At 41.7% G+C, this 15294-nt stretch overlaps 1 protein-coding gene across 1 annotated transcript in view; it reads right to left on the bottom strand.

The window, feature by feature from the left end:
* ABCD2 (ATP binding cassette subfamily D member 2) overlaps positions 1 to 15294 on the bottom strand; it is a 46400-nt gene that overhangs the window by 10671 nt on the left and 20435 nt on the right. The window contains exon 7 of the mRNA XM_027679303.1: positions 4252 to 4397. Coding sequence (XP_027535104.1) covers positions 4252 to 4397 — 146 coding nt within the window. The remainder of the gene's footprint in view (positions 1 to 4251; positions 4398 to 15294) is intronic.

Below are 15294 nucleotides of genomic sequence, written 5' to 3' on the forward strand. Positions count from 1 at the left end.
CATTCCAATGTGCCTTATCAGACATGGACTGGAGCGTTATCTGACAGAAGAAAGGCTAACACAGCCAGAGAGTCCACCCCTGGTGAATTTTTGGGCATGGAAGCCTCTTGCACAGTGTATGTTCCGAGCACTTGTCAAAATGGAAGAGAGCCCGGGTGCTGTGCAGGATGAATATGCAAGGGCAACCCAGAGCTGAGGAAGGAACAAAGAGACCATCAATTGTATGAACCCCAGCTCAGCGTGACACTGCAAGGATTTGTGTCTCTGAATTGCAGAGCCATTGGAAAAGCTGGCAGAGCTCTTCCAGAGTTCCTGCTGGTACCAGTAACAAAAGTAAATCCAGGGCTAAAACAATCAGATGAAAAAATGTCAAAGAGAGGAAATGGGCTTGTCTGTGTGTTTATATGTGGCCTAGCATAAAGGTTCCCTGGACGAGACCCAAAGATATGACAAATGTGCAAAATAATGAAGAATAATTATAATCTGGGGTGCTGAGAAACCATAAACAGGTTGAACTTGCTCAGTAATGTCATCAGCCCTAGCCGGACAGGCCCGGTCACGCGTTCACTGTGCTGCTACACGTACTCATGGCTCTGCTTGTGTGACAGGCTGTTGGCAGCCTAAGGCTGCATCACAACTGACACTTGCTAAATGTACATGGATTTTCAAAGCAGGCCAAAAGGAACCACCTTAGATATATCTACAGCAAATCTCCATGATATTACCCCCGATTTCTGGACATGCTTTTTCACCACCCACACTGAAAACAACCTTCTTTGCTACCCTCATTTTGTATGAAATGATGGTTCTGGTAGAGCCAGCAACTTTGCAAGTGTTGAGGGGGCACCTTACTGACAACATAAAGGTAAGTAACAAAACAGCATTCCTCTAACATCCAGTAGGTGAGAAAAACATTAGTGTGAGCCTCAGGAGGAAAGGAACTCTGCCTCCAGCAGCAAGGGGGGTACTGTCAACAGCCACTGCACTGGGTTCTTTGAGGGCTTGGGCTCAATGACATCTACAACAGTGGTGGTGGAGAAGGAGATTGTTTTTTTGGTGGATTTGATGTATTCTGTTGATACGAACTGAAAAAAGTTTCATGAGGGTAACATAGAAGCTAAATGCCAAAAACTGGGCTATTAATTCTTGTAACCATTCTATTTATTTCTAACTGGGTCAAACATTATTGCTAGAAAAAGAGGAATTTCTGTCCTTGGCTGCAACAAGGACAACGTCAGGTTCTTGTTGGCTACTTTATACTTGGAATGTGGTGACCCTTGTACTGATGCAGTGTGGAAGTAATTCAGCTAAAGACAATAAAGTCACGCCAGAACAAATAATTTGAGTCAGAGTTGTGTACTTCTGGCTCCATCTGGCTTTTTCATAACTGCCCACAAAGAGCAGAACACAAAACTGCAAAGCATCAGATTATACACACGTGACTTTCGTGGTCAATTAAAGTACAAAAGGGTCATGCCCTAAGGAGCCTGTTGCCTGGTTGAGGCTTAATGCTGCAGGGGATAGGAGAAAAGGGAAGAGACAGAGGTAAGGCTCTGAGGGAGAAGAGAAATAAATATTGAAGAATTACATTAGATTTCTATAACTTAATGATTGACAGATAGTTCGCTCCATTCTTAGAACAGTTAAGGAAATGGTTCAAAATAGCATGGACATATCCCATAAATCCACATGGACCTGAATAACTAAGAATGATTTCTTTTTTTTTTCAGTACATTTTCCAAAAGTGTATATAATATATAAATAGAAATTTGATGGGAATTTTTCAGCAAAAAGTTTTTCTATTGTAAAATGCCAGTGTTTGTCAAGCATCAAAGCAGTTTGCAGAAAGGATAAAGATGGTTTGGGGCAAATCCTTTGTTCTACAAGCTTTATATGGGATTTTTCACTATTTCACAAAGAATAAAGCTCCATTTTTACTAAAAATAATTTTAGTTTAAAAGTAATATTTTAAGTAAAAGAATAAAATAAAAACTGGCATTAAAAATATTAATCTGCGTATAAATAAAAAATTTCAATTGTTCACTTTCAACAAGTATTTCTCTGTCCTGCTAGTTCAAAAAAACAGGGCAGCTTTAAAAAATATGTAAGCATATGAAACCTGAGTAACGTGTCAAATCATATGTCACGGATTTTCTCTCTGCTCCTACCTTGGCACTTGTCTCCTGCAAATGCTCAAGGAGAAAAGGGAACAAGTAAGTATATTATGGTCCTAAAAACTTCTGGTATGTGGTAATCTCCCTTCCTGTTTTCCGGCTTTGCCCATTTCTGTCACTTTAGATCACAAAGTATCTAAGACACGTTTTTTTCCAACGTCTGTTTGTGCGAACTTTTGCACAGTGTGCCCCTACCCTGAGCTTCAGTAGAGCACCAGTGAACATTAACAGTGTCCTCCAGACTTTTTAACAGATTGTGTGTGTTGTGCATGTGCAGTCAGACAGGCAGAAGAGCAAGAATGGGGTCAGCAATAAGTACTTTCTTTGGCAGAGAAAGCAGAGCGAGACTGATCCAAACTTGGGGTTTCAGCTTGGCAATACAGAACAGTGACTCTGGCCAAGGCTCTTGTACATAGCACAGTAACTGCCCCACCATCAGTTACATGCTCCAGCTGCAGGGTCAGAAACCACAATGATGAACATTCAGAGACTGCTGGGGGGACGGTTTTGGCTGCTGAGGGTTATGTGTTGTTCAGTGCATCTACAGTACCAACACACAATGAGTGCACACTCCGCAGTAACTTCTTGCCACTGGCAATTTAACTGCTTCTCCTTTTCCAGCTCCCTAACACTTCCGCTTGTTCTTCTGCAATCTGGGCACTTCACCGACTGAAGCAAATGGCTCAGGAATACTAACAGGAATAGTTATAATGTCAGTGCAGGGAGTAGAGGTCTTCTCTGCAATTATTCCGATCACTGAGTTTAGCTCTCTGCCCACTTTTTCAATTCTTGTGTCATAGGATCAGATCTGAATAAGAATATGAATCAGAATCATGGAGATTCTTATTTTCTATTGCAACTCAAGGGCCAACAGTCATTATCACATTCTTAATAAAAAAGCGTTAACCTATGGAAAGATGAGAGTCTAACAACAGGATTGCAAGGTGAAGTATACAATTGCTGCTAAAAACAATTACAACCCCCCACTCTAAAATGTGCAAAAAAGACACTGCAATGTCTATTGCATACTTCAAAAATAAAAGACACCTTCTGCCTCTTGAACAGAGCAACAGGCTGCAATCCAGAAATGGGAATTTAGACATTGCCTTGGGATTCCCAGTGGCTGAAGCACTACTCTCTATTGTCAGAATGATCCTGAGAGTAACCAAGCACACACATTACAAGGCAATGCACCCAAAGTACCTGCTCAAAAAGGAGCATCCTGGCAGAGAGAAGCAGGGTACATTCAGCACTCGCAAATCAGCCCCTTAGAGTGGTTTAAAGATCCTTTTTCTTTTCTCTAAATGTTACCAACTTTGTCCTGTGTCTGTTTTAAAAGCATAATGATGGGGAGGAAATTGAAACTAGAGATTAGTGGCTGGTAGGAACAGTAGGACAAAAATTATTGCTATGCTTGGGAAAAAAAAGCCATGAAATGCTCCAGTTAGTTAGACACAAAAGAAACCTTTAACATCTTGATATTTATAGTAGCATTGTATTTACACTGTCCCCTACTCTGAGAACAAACAATGCTGAGAACACATGGCAACTTAAATAGCAAGCAGTAGATGGCAACACACTACTGCCAGCCAGTGTCGTTTGGTTATTTTTAACTTGCTCACTCTGGTGGGGTGGTATCTGACACTCCTTCTCATGGCACATACTCCTGCTGATCTCACAAACCAGGAGGTGAAAGCAGATCTGACACTCTCTTCATTCACATGCTTTCAAGTTTATGTAGTCAGTGACATTACAAGATATTAAGAGGTTACATTTTCTAAGAAAACGATGGAAGGTCAGTGATCTCACAATACCAGGAAAAGACTGGCCATTACAAGAGAAAAAGGATGTGATGTTCAGCTTGGGCATGGATTTACTGGGGAGGGGAGGAGAGGAGCACTCAGCTCTTCCTCCTCCATTAGCATAAGTTAGCAACAACCATGTGGCTGTGCAGCTCCCAAAACCACAAAAGGCCTGGATCCAGTTTTGCCAGTTCAGTTAGTAAAGGTCAGTCACACTAAGATACACATGCGAGGAAACGATTTTGTAAAGTTTTTTACAAAAATATCCAATTTACCTCCTTCTCTTTGAACTATGTGGTACAGATGAACCATCTGCAGAATAGACTCCAGATCTTGGTCTTGGTAGCCTTTCTCATGCATGTCGTCCACTGAGTCTGGATAGATGACTTGATCACGTAGCGTTCCAATGGACATGTAGGGCCTGAAAAAAATTCAGAGAAACTGGTAATGTGAGGCTGGCTTCCAGGGAGCACATCTTGCTGATGCTCTATGAGCAGAGTATAATGCTTTAAACACCATGTCGCTAAAACTGGATTTATCCAGTGGATGCATTGTGGTTGAACACTTTTCTAACCTTACCCTAGGGACAATGTATTGTTTCCATAACAGTTGATTACTGGGTAGCAACAGGGGTAGTGCTAGCATGGAAACACAATGACAGATCAAGCAGAATAAATATCCACTTTATAGTCCATTCTGAATGCCTTCACTTGGAATCAGTGAAATTATGCTGTATTCAAGGTTTGATACTCTAAGAGATTTAGAAATTGATTTAAACGCTCACATGTTAACAAGTTGTAACAAAAACATTGCAGCTCAAACTGGGAAAGAATTCCATGGTGCAGGAGACACCTGAGTCAGGCACTGAAAGCTTCCTTTGCACATTACTATTCCGAAGTGCAGAATTGTGACCAGGCATAACTTAGCTGGCTCTAGAAGCCTGTGTAACACTTCTGAATTGCAAAATAGCATACATTAGAGAGGCTGATCACATTAAACCTCCCAGCACCAGCCTCCCTTTGCCAAGCACAAGGCTGTGCTCTATGTGAAGCAGCTTCTGAATCACCATGTTTCCAGACCAGGTAATACCATCTGTCTTACTAAAACAAGCTGTCTCCAATTTGAAGCCAGAGTTCTCAATCATGGTTGTGTCTCTGGAATGGCTATGGACAGTTTCCACAGTGACATGAGCTGTGCCCAGCCCAGGCCCCAAAAATCCTCCTAGTCTCAAATAAAGTAAGCTGAAAGAACAGCTTCACAGCTTTCTAAAAGATACCAGGCCATTCAGGCTAGGATAGCAAAGGCAACCTAAGATACATGTATTTGACCATTTCTTTTTTTTGCTCCTTTTCTGAGGATTTCTTGTGAAGGACAGATCTCCATCCTGTCCCACAGATACTGCTGATAGCTCTTGGAAGCTAGAAACACTCCAGGGACAGTCTGTGAGATTTTGAGTTTGGAAGGGAAGGTCAGAGCCAAAGAACAGTCAGCCTCCAGACTCTGTCTTGTTTTCTCTGCCAAGAGTTCCACTAACTCCCTCTGGGTTCATCTGCTAAAACAATGCTGGTCTTATTAAAGCTGTGGTGTCAGGGGATGATAGAGAGGAGCAAACAAAACTGGGCCAGCAACGAGGAGACTTTAAGGCAGCTTGCTCTTGCCACCAAGAACTGCTTCCAACAACTTCACAGTGGATTGACAAAAGGTCAGTTTTCTTCCCTAAAGTGCTCTGGACCTGTGTGGTGGGAAGGTCTCAGCCATGCAGAGGCTTTGCCTGGCAGATATGTGTAATACCAGGGCAGATTTATTCCCTTCCCTTGGAGGGGTCTGCAGAAGGGGCAGATTCACCCGTTGTTATTCTGAAGTCTCTAAAATACACCACAGAGTAATGTGAAGGAATTCACAGTGCAACAAACAAAGAATTATGGAACTAAAGCTGCAATATGAACTAAAAGTCAAATGCAAGCTGGTATCAGCTGCATTGGTTTTAGTGCTGCAAACATCCATGGTGAACCGTCTGTACCTGCCCATAGTTCAACTACTTTCACGACTAGCTGGGTAAGGGTGGGAAGGGCAGGGGTTCTTAACTGCTTGCAAATATTTGGTCATCTCCCTGTTGTGGCAAGCACCCACATGGAGCAAAACCAGAACCACAAGTCAAACACAAGCACTGCTGCTCCTCTTTGCTCACTGTTCTGCCCTCTGCTTATTGTGGGAAGAGTGTCGCTCTGGGCTGCTGCATGAACACTAGCACCGAGTGCAGTGAACCACTTACATTTATTGGGATATTGCAAAATTTCAACTCTAAATATTAAGTAACTTCATGAAGTAACGATATATTACATTTCTACAGTGCTCTCCATCTATAATCCCAAAGGGCTTTACTTGTTGCATATGTAGAAATCACTTCACTTGCTCCAGACTGCTGCCACCTCTGGGACAAAAGATAGCAGCTCCACCTGTACTCAGAAAGGTTTAAATCAAGGTTGTGGGTAAGACCGTGTAATTTAGGTGAAGCTGCAGGTAAGGGCAAGGAGGACAGAGTTATCATGTAATTTGTCTGGGATTTAATACCTTACTCTTGTGAAGTATGATCCTGTAATGACTAGCAGCTCTGAGATTTAACCTACAGCACAATCAGGAAGGCAATGCTCAAAAGCACCGTGCCAGGACACTTGGTGCCATGCTGTTTACTGAGTCACCAGCACTGCTTCCTGGTACAGCTGGATTTTCCTTGTGGCCTCCCATCTAAACACACCAGTACTACCAAGCATGCCTCTCCCCACCTAGTTTGTGAAAATTAAAGAAAAGCCCAGCCTGCAGTGGAGTAACGAATCAATTACTAACTAGCAGAGAAAAGAATGGCCTATGGTTACAGGTCTGCCCTGGGAGGTGGGAGAGCATGTTCTGTTTCCCCCATCCCATAGGAAGCCACTCGTGTCCCTGAAGGGACACTTCATCTTTCTTGGCATGAGATTTCTCGTTTTGTGCTCCAACTCTTGACAACAAAGAGAAGCACCTCTGTGGTTGGTTGATCTCATTCATTTAAGGGTGGGGATGGATTGCTACCTGGTGGGTCTTCTCCCTCAATGGGGGCCACAGCCCAGACAACTTAGATAATTAACTTCTAAACTGCTAAAGTTAGATGAGATCTCAACTAACTCATACTTTCATAATCTCAGACTAAACCAGAATTCTCTAGCTGTAGCTTGAAGACAATAACCTCCTTACATACCATGGGTGCCACAAAGTTAAATGCACTAAAATCTGTTAAACATCAGATGTTATTGTAATTGAGGTTACACGTGTATGATAGACATTAAACAGTAAGAAGTACAGGTAACTGGATACAGCAACAGTGAAATTTTGGCTTTGCCAGTAAGCTCCTTGTTAAAATACTGTTTTCATTAATTTTTAGCAGTTCAAGCAACAAAACCAGTCTTTTTGTCCTAAAGTAATACTTGAGTTTACCCAGACTGAATTGATTTCTGATGGAGTTTTTCCTTTCAGCCACAATGTCTGGGTTCCAGTTTCAGAGAAAGCACTCTTACAGACTCCAAAAGCAACTCCGCTGCCATGCTGAGGTCATGTCTTTGATGGTAATAGCTCTGCAATGGTTTTCTTTCTTTCTCTGCTTTCTGAAAAAAGATTTGTACTCTGTTTTTGAGATACAGGATTTAAGATCAGTAATCCTTTTTTAAAGCTTTGGTATCAAACCTCCAGAAAGTTAAGAAAACTTACTCGTTCTTGCCAGTTTTCTGGAATATCAAGGCATTTATTGGAAGAGACACTTTCAGTTCTCATAAACTGATGCTTTTTCAGTCAGTTTGATGGCTTCATTACATCACTAATTTTAGTTTGGTGCACTTAGGGCTTCACCTTGTAGCATTGTAACTTCTTGTAATACTGCTAGAACTTGTTATAGTTCTCCTAGAAACAAGGAATTATCCGTAGGGTTTACGGCTTCCCCCTTGCAGTGCAAGGGAGGAAGATGATACCAAGACATGCTGCAGTCTGAAGCCTGTGGTATGGACAATTCCCCAGGGCCCTACTGACACATGACATCGTGTACAATGCTGGTAAAATAATAGAGAAATCATATGGGAGGAAGAGCAAGTGTTGCCAATGATATGGTCTCTTTGTTGCAATTGCTTTGGGAAGGAAGAAGGGGGCAGGTGCTACAAAACCTAGTACAGTACATACCAGTCACTTGTCTTTCCAAACAGAGGACTTGCATGCTGGAGCTGTTAGGCACAGAAAAAAAGGTATAATGCAAATTCAGAGGACCTGTAGATACACAGGCACACAGTAGCCAGGCTCTACTAACATCTAGTAATGCTCTGATGTCTTGAAGAGCAGAGGACTTCACACTTTTGGATAGCAAATTAAGGAAGATGACTTGTTTAGATGCCAAGAAATTTCTGCTCCAAAATCAGAACAAGCCATATCCACTTGCAATATTTACAAATACTTCCTGAATGTATTCAAAGGTGTTTTCATCTTCCACGCAAAATAAACTGCGCTGACAGAAATTATAATCTGTTCTGACATCCATAATCTTATTTTAAAGAATTACAGCACCTAATCAATATGGATTTTGAGACTCTCTGAAGCAATCTGAATGGTCAGAGTCTTAACTCCAAGCATTCTGGAATACGAAAGGGACCAAAAATAAACCTTAATTAAGTGTCTGGCATCAGAAGTTAAAGGATATTAGTCCACTGTAACTGCCCAAGGAACTGCTTCCAGGTACGGTCTAAAGCTCACCTCACCTTCCTTGGCACAGGCTGTAATTAACACTTCCTCCGTGGAAGGTGAAGTCTAAAAACATGTGGCTCGTGATTCTGAGACCCATCTGCATGGCCCCAACTGCGCAACTCATACCTGATTTGCCATTCACTGTCCAAGTGTGTTTGCAGTAATGATTGCACTATTATTCTCATAGATATGCAAATTTATGTGGGAAAATTATGTGCAATGCAACTATAAATGCTTGACTGACCCATTTTATAAGCTTCTGTTTCTGGCTGACAAGATGCCTGTCTGATACATTCAAGTGGGAGAGAAAAAGAGGAACACTACACTTGGGATTTCCTTTTCAGATAAATTGCAGCTTGGATTTTCAAAGGAGATTGGGATGGCTTCAGAGTGCAATTTAGAGTGCTTGCTTTGACAACTAAAATAAAATGTATTCCAAATTTAGGCACCTCTGTTTAAGAAGATGATACTGGAGCCCAAGCCCCAACCAGGGAAGCATCTTCCTCGGAAACTTGGAAGATCTTTAGAAGTCAGGCCTTGCACTGAAGAATCTCCAGTCCAGAAAGCCAAATATTGTCTAATCCCCCAAAGGTCCAGCACAGCATGGAATATGAGAGCAACAGTTTTAAGTCCAGCACAAAACACTGCAGCTACTAGAGATGTAAGAGGAGGGGCTGTATGACAAGTTTACTGCTAGCAAATCTCTTCCAAGAACTGTTTTCAGGCTAAGTTCTTCTCAGCTTGCAGGACATCAGATTGCTATTTTTCTAGGCTACCATCCTGGCTAAAGAGGAGTCAAAGGGAGGGCACCTTCTAATCTTCCCACTGAAGCAAGGCAACTACTGTTAAGAGGCAGGAACCGCATGTCCAAAGAGAGGGTTATTGGAAAGAGCCTAATTATATACTATACCAGTCAGAGTCCTCAACTGGAAGGAAAGAGATTTTAGTACCAATCTTTTTTCTCCCAATGTTCTTTAATAGAAAATGCAGCAACTATACTAATCCTTCAGTAGCATTGTAAAAACATGTTAAAGGGGATTCTAATCTTATTTTGGTGCCGGCTCTCAGGAGAGGACTTGTTAGAGATAAATGGGTTTAACGTTTAGCTCTCAGTTTGGCACCTAAACTGCAGTAAGAGGCAGAAGATCAGACATACATTTATATCTAGAGATTCCTATAGGTTAACTCTAGGTGGCTCCCTTTACCTACTACATATATATTTTGGATGATTTTCCAAAAGCTTGAAATCTCTCCCTGATCATCTTGGGAATCCACACATTTTGAACATTCCATCACCTTGCTTGCTAAGATCCTAATTTTTAGGAGCTGTTATACTTTGTCTGCAATCACCTCAGCAAAACTCCAGTTCTTGCAATGCTCCTGACTTAGATCAATAGTAAGAACTCCAGTTTTCAACAGCAGCAAAGCTTGATCAACAGTGATGCTCAAGAACAAATAGCCTCCACTAATTAAAGTGGACTGAATTCTTAATAGTTCTTGGATGACATTAATAAAATAAACAGCAAAAATATAATTGATGGTATCACCACTACAACTTAGAGAAAATAAAATGTCTTGAATGAATGTGAATTAAGTTCTTTTTAAGTATCCACTACTCTCAAACAGAAGGTCGTATCACCAAAAAGTTAAAAAATAATAAGCACTATGTATCAAAATTTAAAAAAACCACAACAGGGTGAGTTTATTGCACTGTGTCTAGTTCAAGGGATTTTAGGGCCAGCTAAATTTTCAGCAACCCTTCTAAATATATAAATAATTGATCTTTCTTTAAAATAGCCTACATTGAACTTTGCTCTCCACTCATACAGAACTAGCCATGAACATCTGCTAAATATTTCAGATAGATAGTCACCTGAGTAGAATGTAAGCAGCTTATGGCCACTAACATAGTTAACAGGAAATTAAATGCACAGTATGAAAGGCTGAATTCTCAATGCATATAGCTAGAATCTGATATCAAAGACTGAAAAAATCACACTAATCACACTGTAGCTGTTTTTGCAAAGAAGCTGTGCACATCTCTGCAAGAAAACAATCCGGGAGGAAATAATAAGCAAAGAGGTAAAATAAGCCTTTAAATTAAAGTGCTATTCATGCTCAGGTATCATCTCATCTCATGATTATTCACCATTACCAAAATCACGTACAATATTACTAGAACTGATCAGATGTCAAAATGTGTTTAAGGTGAACAATTCACATAATTATCCAGTTCAGTCTGTTTGTATCCTGTGACAAAACACATGCATAATTAAAATCAAACCCCAAACAAATTCTACAAAATACAAGCAGCCAATGCATTCTGAAATAATTATACCTCCTGCAATGAATCATTCAAATCACAGAATCACAGAATGTGCCAAGTTGGAAGGGACCCACAAGGATAATTGAGTCCAAGCCTTAGCCCTGCACAGGACCATCCGCAAGAGTCACACACCACCATGTGCCAAATGCTCCTTGAGCTGTGTCAGCCTTGGTGCTGTGACCAAGGAAAAATACGCTCCTTTTCTTAAACATACAGTGTTTATGTATGTTTAAGCCCGGTCTTTTCATACCTCTGGCAGTACTGATGATAAAAGGATTATGTGGGTGAATGATCATAAAGACCAATGATCTGAAGAAAGAACAGTGAGCTGTTCTGGACAAGATTCTAGCCTGCCAGTCCCACCAGGCACACCCCAGCATAAGAGGTGCTTCTGATTTTTATCACAGCAATGTAACACAATGACCAAGGCAGTTTCCCTCTTCTGGGAAGATCCCAAATTATTCATGGTTTTGTAGATGAGAAGTGATACCTTATTTCACAGAAAAGAGGAAGTGTAGCAGTGAAACCTCTAGAGCAGAGGGTGCTTTTGCTCTGGGTTTCTACAATGCTTAGTTTCCCATGGCATAATTTTTCCAAGCACTGCAATATGAATACACAAGTCTTGCTAGAGCAATAGTATGTCTGCAGTGAAATACCCTGCTAACAAATGAGAAGTCACACACTACACTGACTTTCTTCTCTTAGCTGCTGTGAAACACTGCATTACACAGGACAGAACGTGACAGAGACACACCATGTATGATGCCTTAAACCCCTAAGGTTTTTTCATTTTTCTAATTTTATAAGCCTTACAAGTTTTATAGGTAATAGAAGTAGATTTTAGAAATAAACCCCTTTCTCCCTCCTCCCCGTAGTATCCCTTAGTTTATATTCCTCAATCCTTTCACCCCATTCCATACTCCCTATATCACCCTACCCCCATATCCAGTAGATGATGTTTAGTCTTTTAGTCAAGGCAGGCCTGTCTTGTTTGGAGAACGCTTGTATCTTGGCCTAAACCGCAGGACAGAGTCAAGGAACTGGGTCACTCTGCTCTCTGTACCCCGAAGAAGATGAAGATGATGAAGAGGGGGTCCCAAAAAGCACCCTAGACCCAATTTCGAGAGGCGGGCCAGGGGGTGGACCAGGCCAAAAGTTATAGGGTGGACACACTTAGGATTGGCCAAATATTGTTATAAATGTAACATCCCGGGCACAGCCCGGCGCGCGCCGTGTAACATCTATTGCCTTGGCATAATTAAACCCTTTCTTATCTCACCCCAGCTAACGGCTCCTGAATTTTTTTCGTAACACCAGCTGAGCAGGCATCAGTATATGGATACATGGTTATAAGCATTATTGGTACCAGACATGGCTCCACAAGGGAGCTGTAGTAATCTCTAGTTGAAACTAAAATTGATAGAATATAATTAATGCAAAATGTTAGGCAGATAAACAAGCCTGAAAAAGTCTTCCCTCTTGGGAAAGACACACTTCCATCTAAGCTAGGCAGGTGCACACATGCTGAACTGCAGAAAAAAACTCACCTGCTATCTGTTCCCATGAGACCATGACATAATTAATGACTCAAGAACTGAAAACCCGGAGTTCTGGGGACTACTCAGCATTGTTTGCAGAAGAGACTTATCTCACCTAGAAGTTACTCATACAAGTTTGAGTTAGTCCCAGAATCTCTTTGTAGTCAACGGTGTCCTCTAGTGAACTGGTCCTAGAACACAGGATGAACAGTTGCAGTGATCCGAATGGGAAGGGTGGGATGTATTAAGGAGTCAGTGATCTACACAACAGTTGACCTGAGTGGCCATAGGCTTGTGCTATACTTAGCTGCACTGTGTTGGGTTGTGCTGCACATACAGCTTGGCCTTCATGCCTGTGCTATGCTGCACTTATCTCCTGGGTGCAGGATAAACTTTGTCAGCTAATCACCATGGAGGAGCAGGCAAGCAGCTCCCACTTGGCACAAGCAATTACACCACCCGTGCGTCCTTGTCTTTAACTCGAAGCGAAGCAGCCATGTTCTCATGGTGACATCCTTTGGTTTGACAGTAGAAGTGACAAATGGCATTGTTTACCTCTAAGAAAATCCTACCAGAGTGCTAAAGACCATAATGCTAAGGAACCTTAGCACGGATGGGACCAAGTGTAGCATGCTATGCTGTGACTAGAGGTCTGTCTGATGCTGCAAAATGCTGGGTTCTTAGCATCTGATGGGATGCAAGTACCACAGAGGCTGATGAAAGGACTGGAGCATCCCTCCTATGAGGAAAGACTGGGAGACCTAGGACTGCTCAGCCTGGAGAAGAGAAGGCTCAAGGGGATCTTAGCACGTATATAAATACCTAAAGGGAGGGTGCAAAGAGGACAGAGCTGGGCTCTTCTCAGGGGTGCCCAGTGACAGGATCAGAGCTAATGGACACAAACTGAAATAGGAGATGCCATATGAGCATCTGGAGACAATTCTTCACCGTGAGTGTGATCAAGCACTAGAGTAAGTTTCCCAGAGAGGCTGGAGGGTCTCTATCCTTGGAGATATTCAAAAGCCATCTGACGTGGTCGTGGGCAAACAACTTTAGGTACCCCTGTTTGAGCACAGGGGTAGATCAGATGACCTTCAGAGGTCCCTCCCAACCTCAACATTCTGTAATTTTGTGATTATCTATGCTATCAACTTATTCTTTATCTCTAATAAAAGCTATTTTAATTAATGCTTTAGTGTATGTATACCTTTCTCACTGGCATGAACAATGGACACTTTCATTGGTGCATTGCAACAGCAAATCACCTTCCAGAGGTAGACAGTTCACTCATGATAAAGCTCACAAGAGAATGTCTAACTTTTAGCTGCCTAAATGAACAAAGACAAATTCTACCTTAGGTGTATGAGTTGACAGTTTATTGCTTTAACTTGCTGGGGATAGGGGTTGAACACCTCTATAAAAAAAATGACTAATGACCTTTTCTCTGGAGGGTGGAAAGCTACTGGTGAAAATGGATTTGTCTCCAAGAAATGCAGAACAGAATCATTGTACTGAATTGAACTCATATTTACCTTGGAAACCACAGTGAGTTGGAGGAGGGACAGAGGGTGAAAATCGTCAGTCTGAAGGCAGGCAAACACGGAACTAGAACCTAAGGATGTGTCTGAGTGAGCAGACCATGGAGAGGCTGGGAGAAGGCTGAATTACCTTGGAGCTGGGACACAGTTCTGGAGCCCAGGACACAGGGCCAGGCAAAAGGCAAAGCCTGTAGAGCATGAGAAGAACTACTACCTTCTCTTCAAGAGGAAGGTGTTGGCTATGTCTGCTATCTGGATTTTTAAAAGCATAGGGACTGTAATTGAGTTTCTGGTTGAAAACTATAGTACAAAAGAGGAGAAAATATTTCTTCCCAGGGAACTTGATACACTTGTTATTAGAGCTTTCAGCTGTCCTTCCCTCACAAAAACCAACATCCTTTCAGTCTTTTCATATCAAGCTTTTTATGTCAGGCAGATTTTGTAGTTTGTGTTCCCCAGTGTTTCCCAGTATTATGTAACCAAATTGCTTCTCATAATTTGATACGCATAAGGCATTTGAAGCATGTTTTCTGACATTCCTAGGTAAAGTATTGTTGAAATAGTGAACACTTGCCATTCTGTACATCTGTCAAAGATCCTTTGTTATACAGTTGCAACGTAGGGCAGTTAAGGTGGAGGTAACTCCTCAAGCCAGACACAGTAATGCCATTTCTCTGCAAAAACTAGGTCATGTAAATGCAACCCCCAGATTACTCCCTAACACTGCTAAGTTACACAGAGTTCTCAGTTAACGTGTAGGTGAATTCGTTCCCCTGGCACTGCTATCAAAACTAAATTTTAAAGGCCAGGGAAGCTGTGGATGTTTCATCCCCGTAAATTCCAGGGCCAGGCTGGATGGATCTTTGAGCAACCTGGTTTAATGGAAGGTGTCCCTGCCCATGGCAGGGGGGGTGGAACTACATGACCTTTAAGGTCCCTTCCAACCCAAGGCATGCTGTTTGTATCAGCAAAATGAACCTAACACAGATTAAATAGATTGCAATTGTTTTGCAGGATAGGTCCTATAAATACCAGCCATGTAGTCAGTTCCTATAATCTATTGATGCCTTTGTATTTATAAAATGCTTGTCAAGACTAATCTGACAATGTACTTTACAAAAAGTTTGAAGTTTACTTTTCCCAGCTTTTAAATGAAGTTCC

This window comes from Neopelma chrysocephalum, unplaced genomic scaffold, assembly GCF_003984885.1.
Source record: "Neopelma chrysocephalum unplaced genomic scaffold, ASM398488v2 Primary Assembly neopelma1_45, whole genome shotgun sequence".
NCBI classification, from domain to species: Eukaryota; Metazoa; Chordata; class Aves; order Passeriformes; family Pipridae; genus Neopelma; species Neopelma chrysocephalum.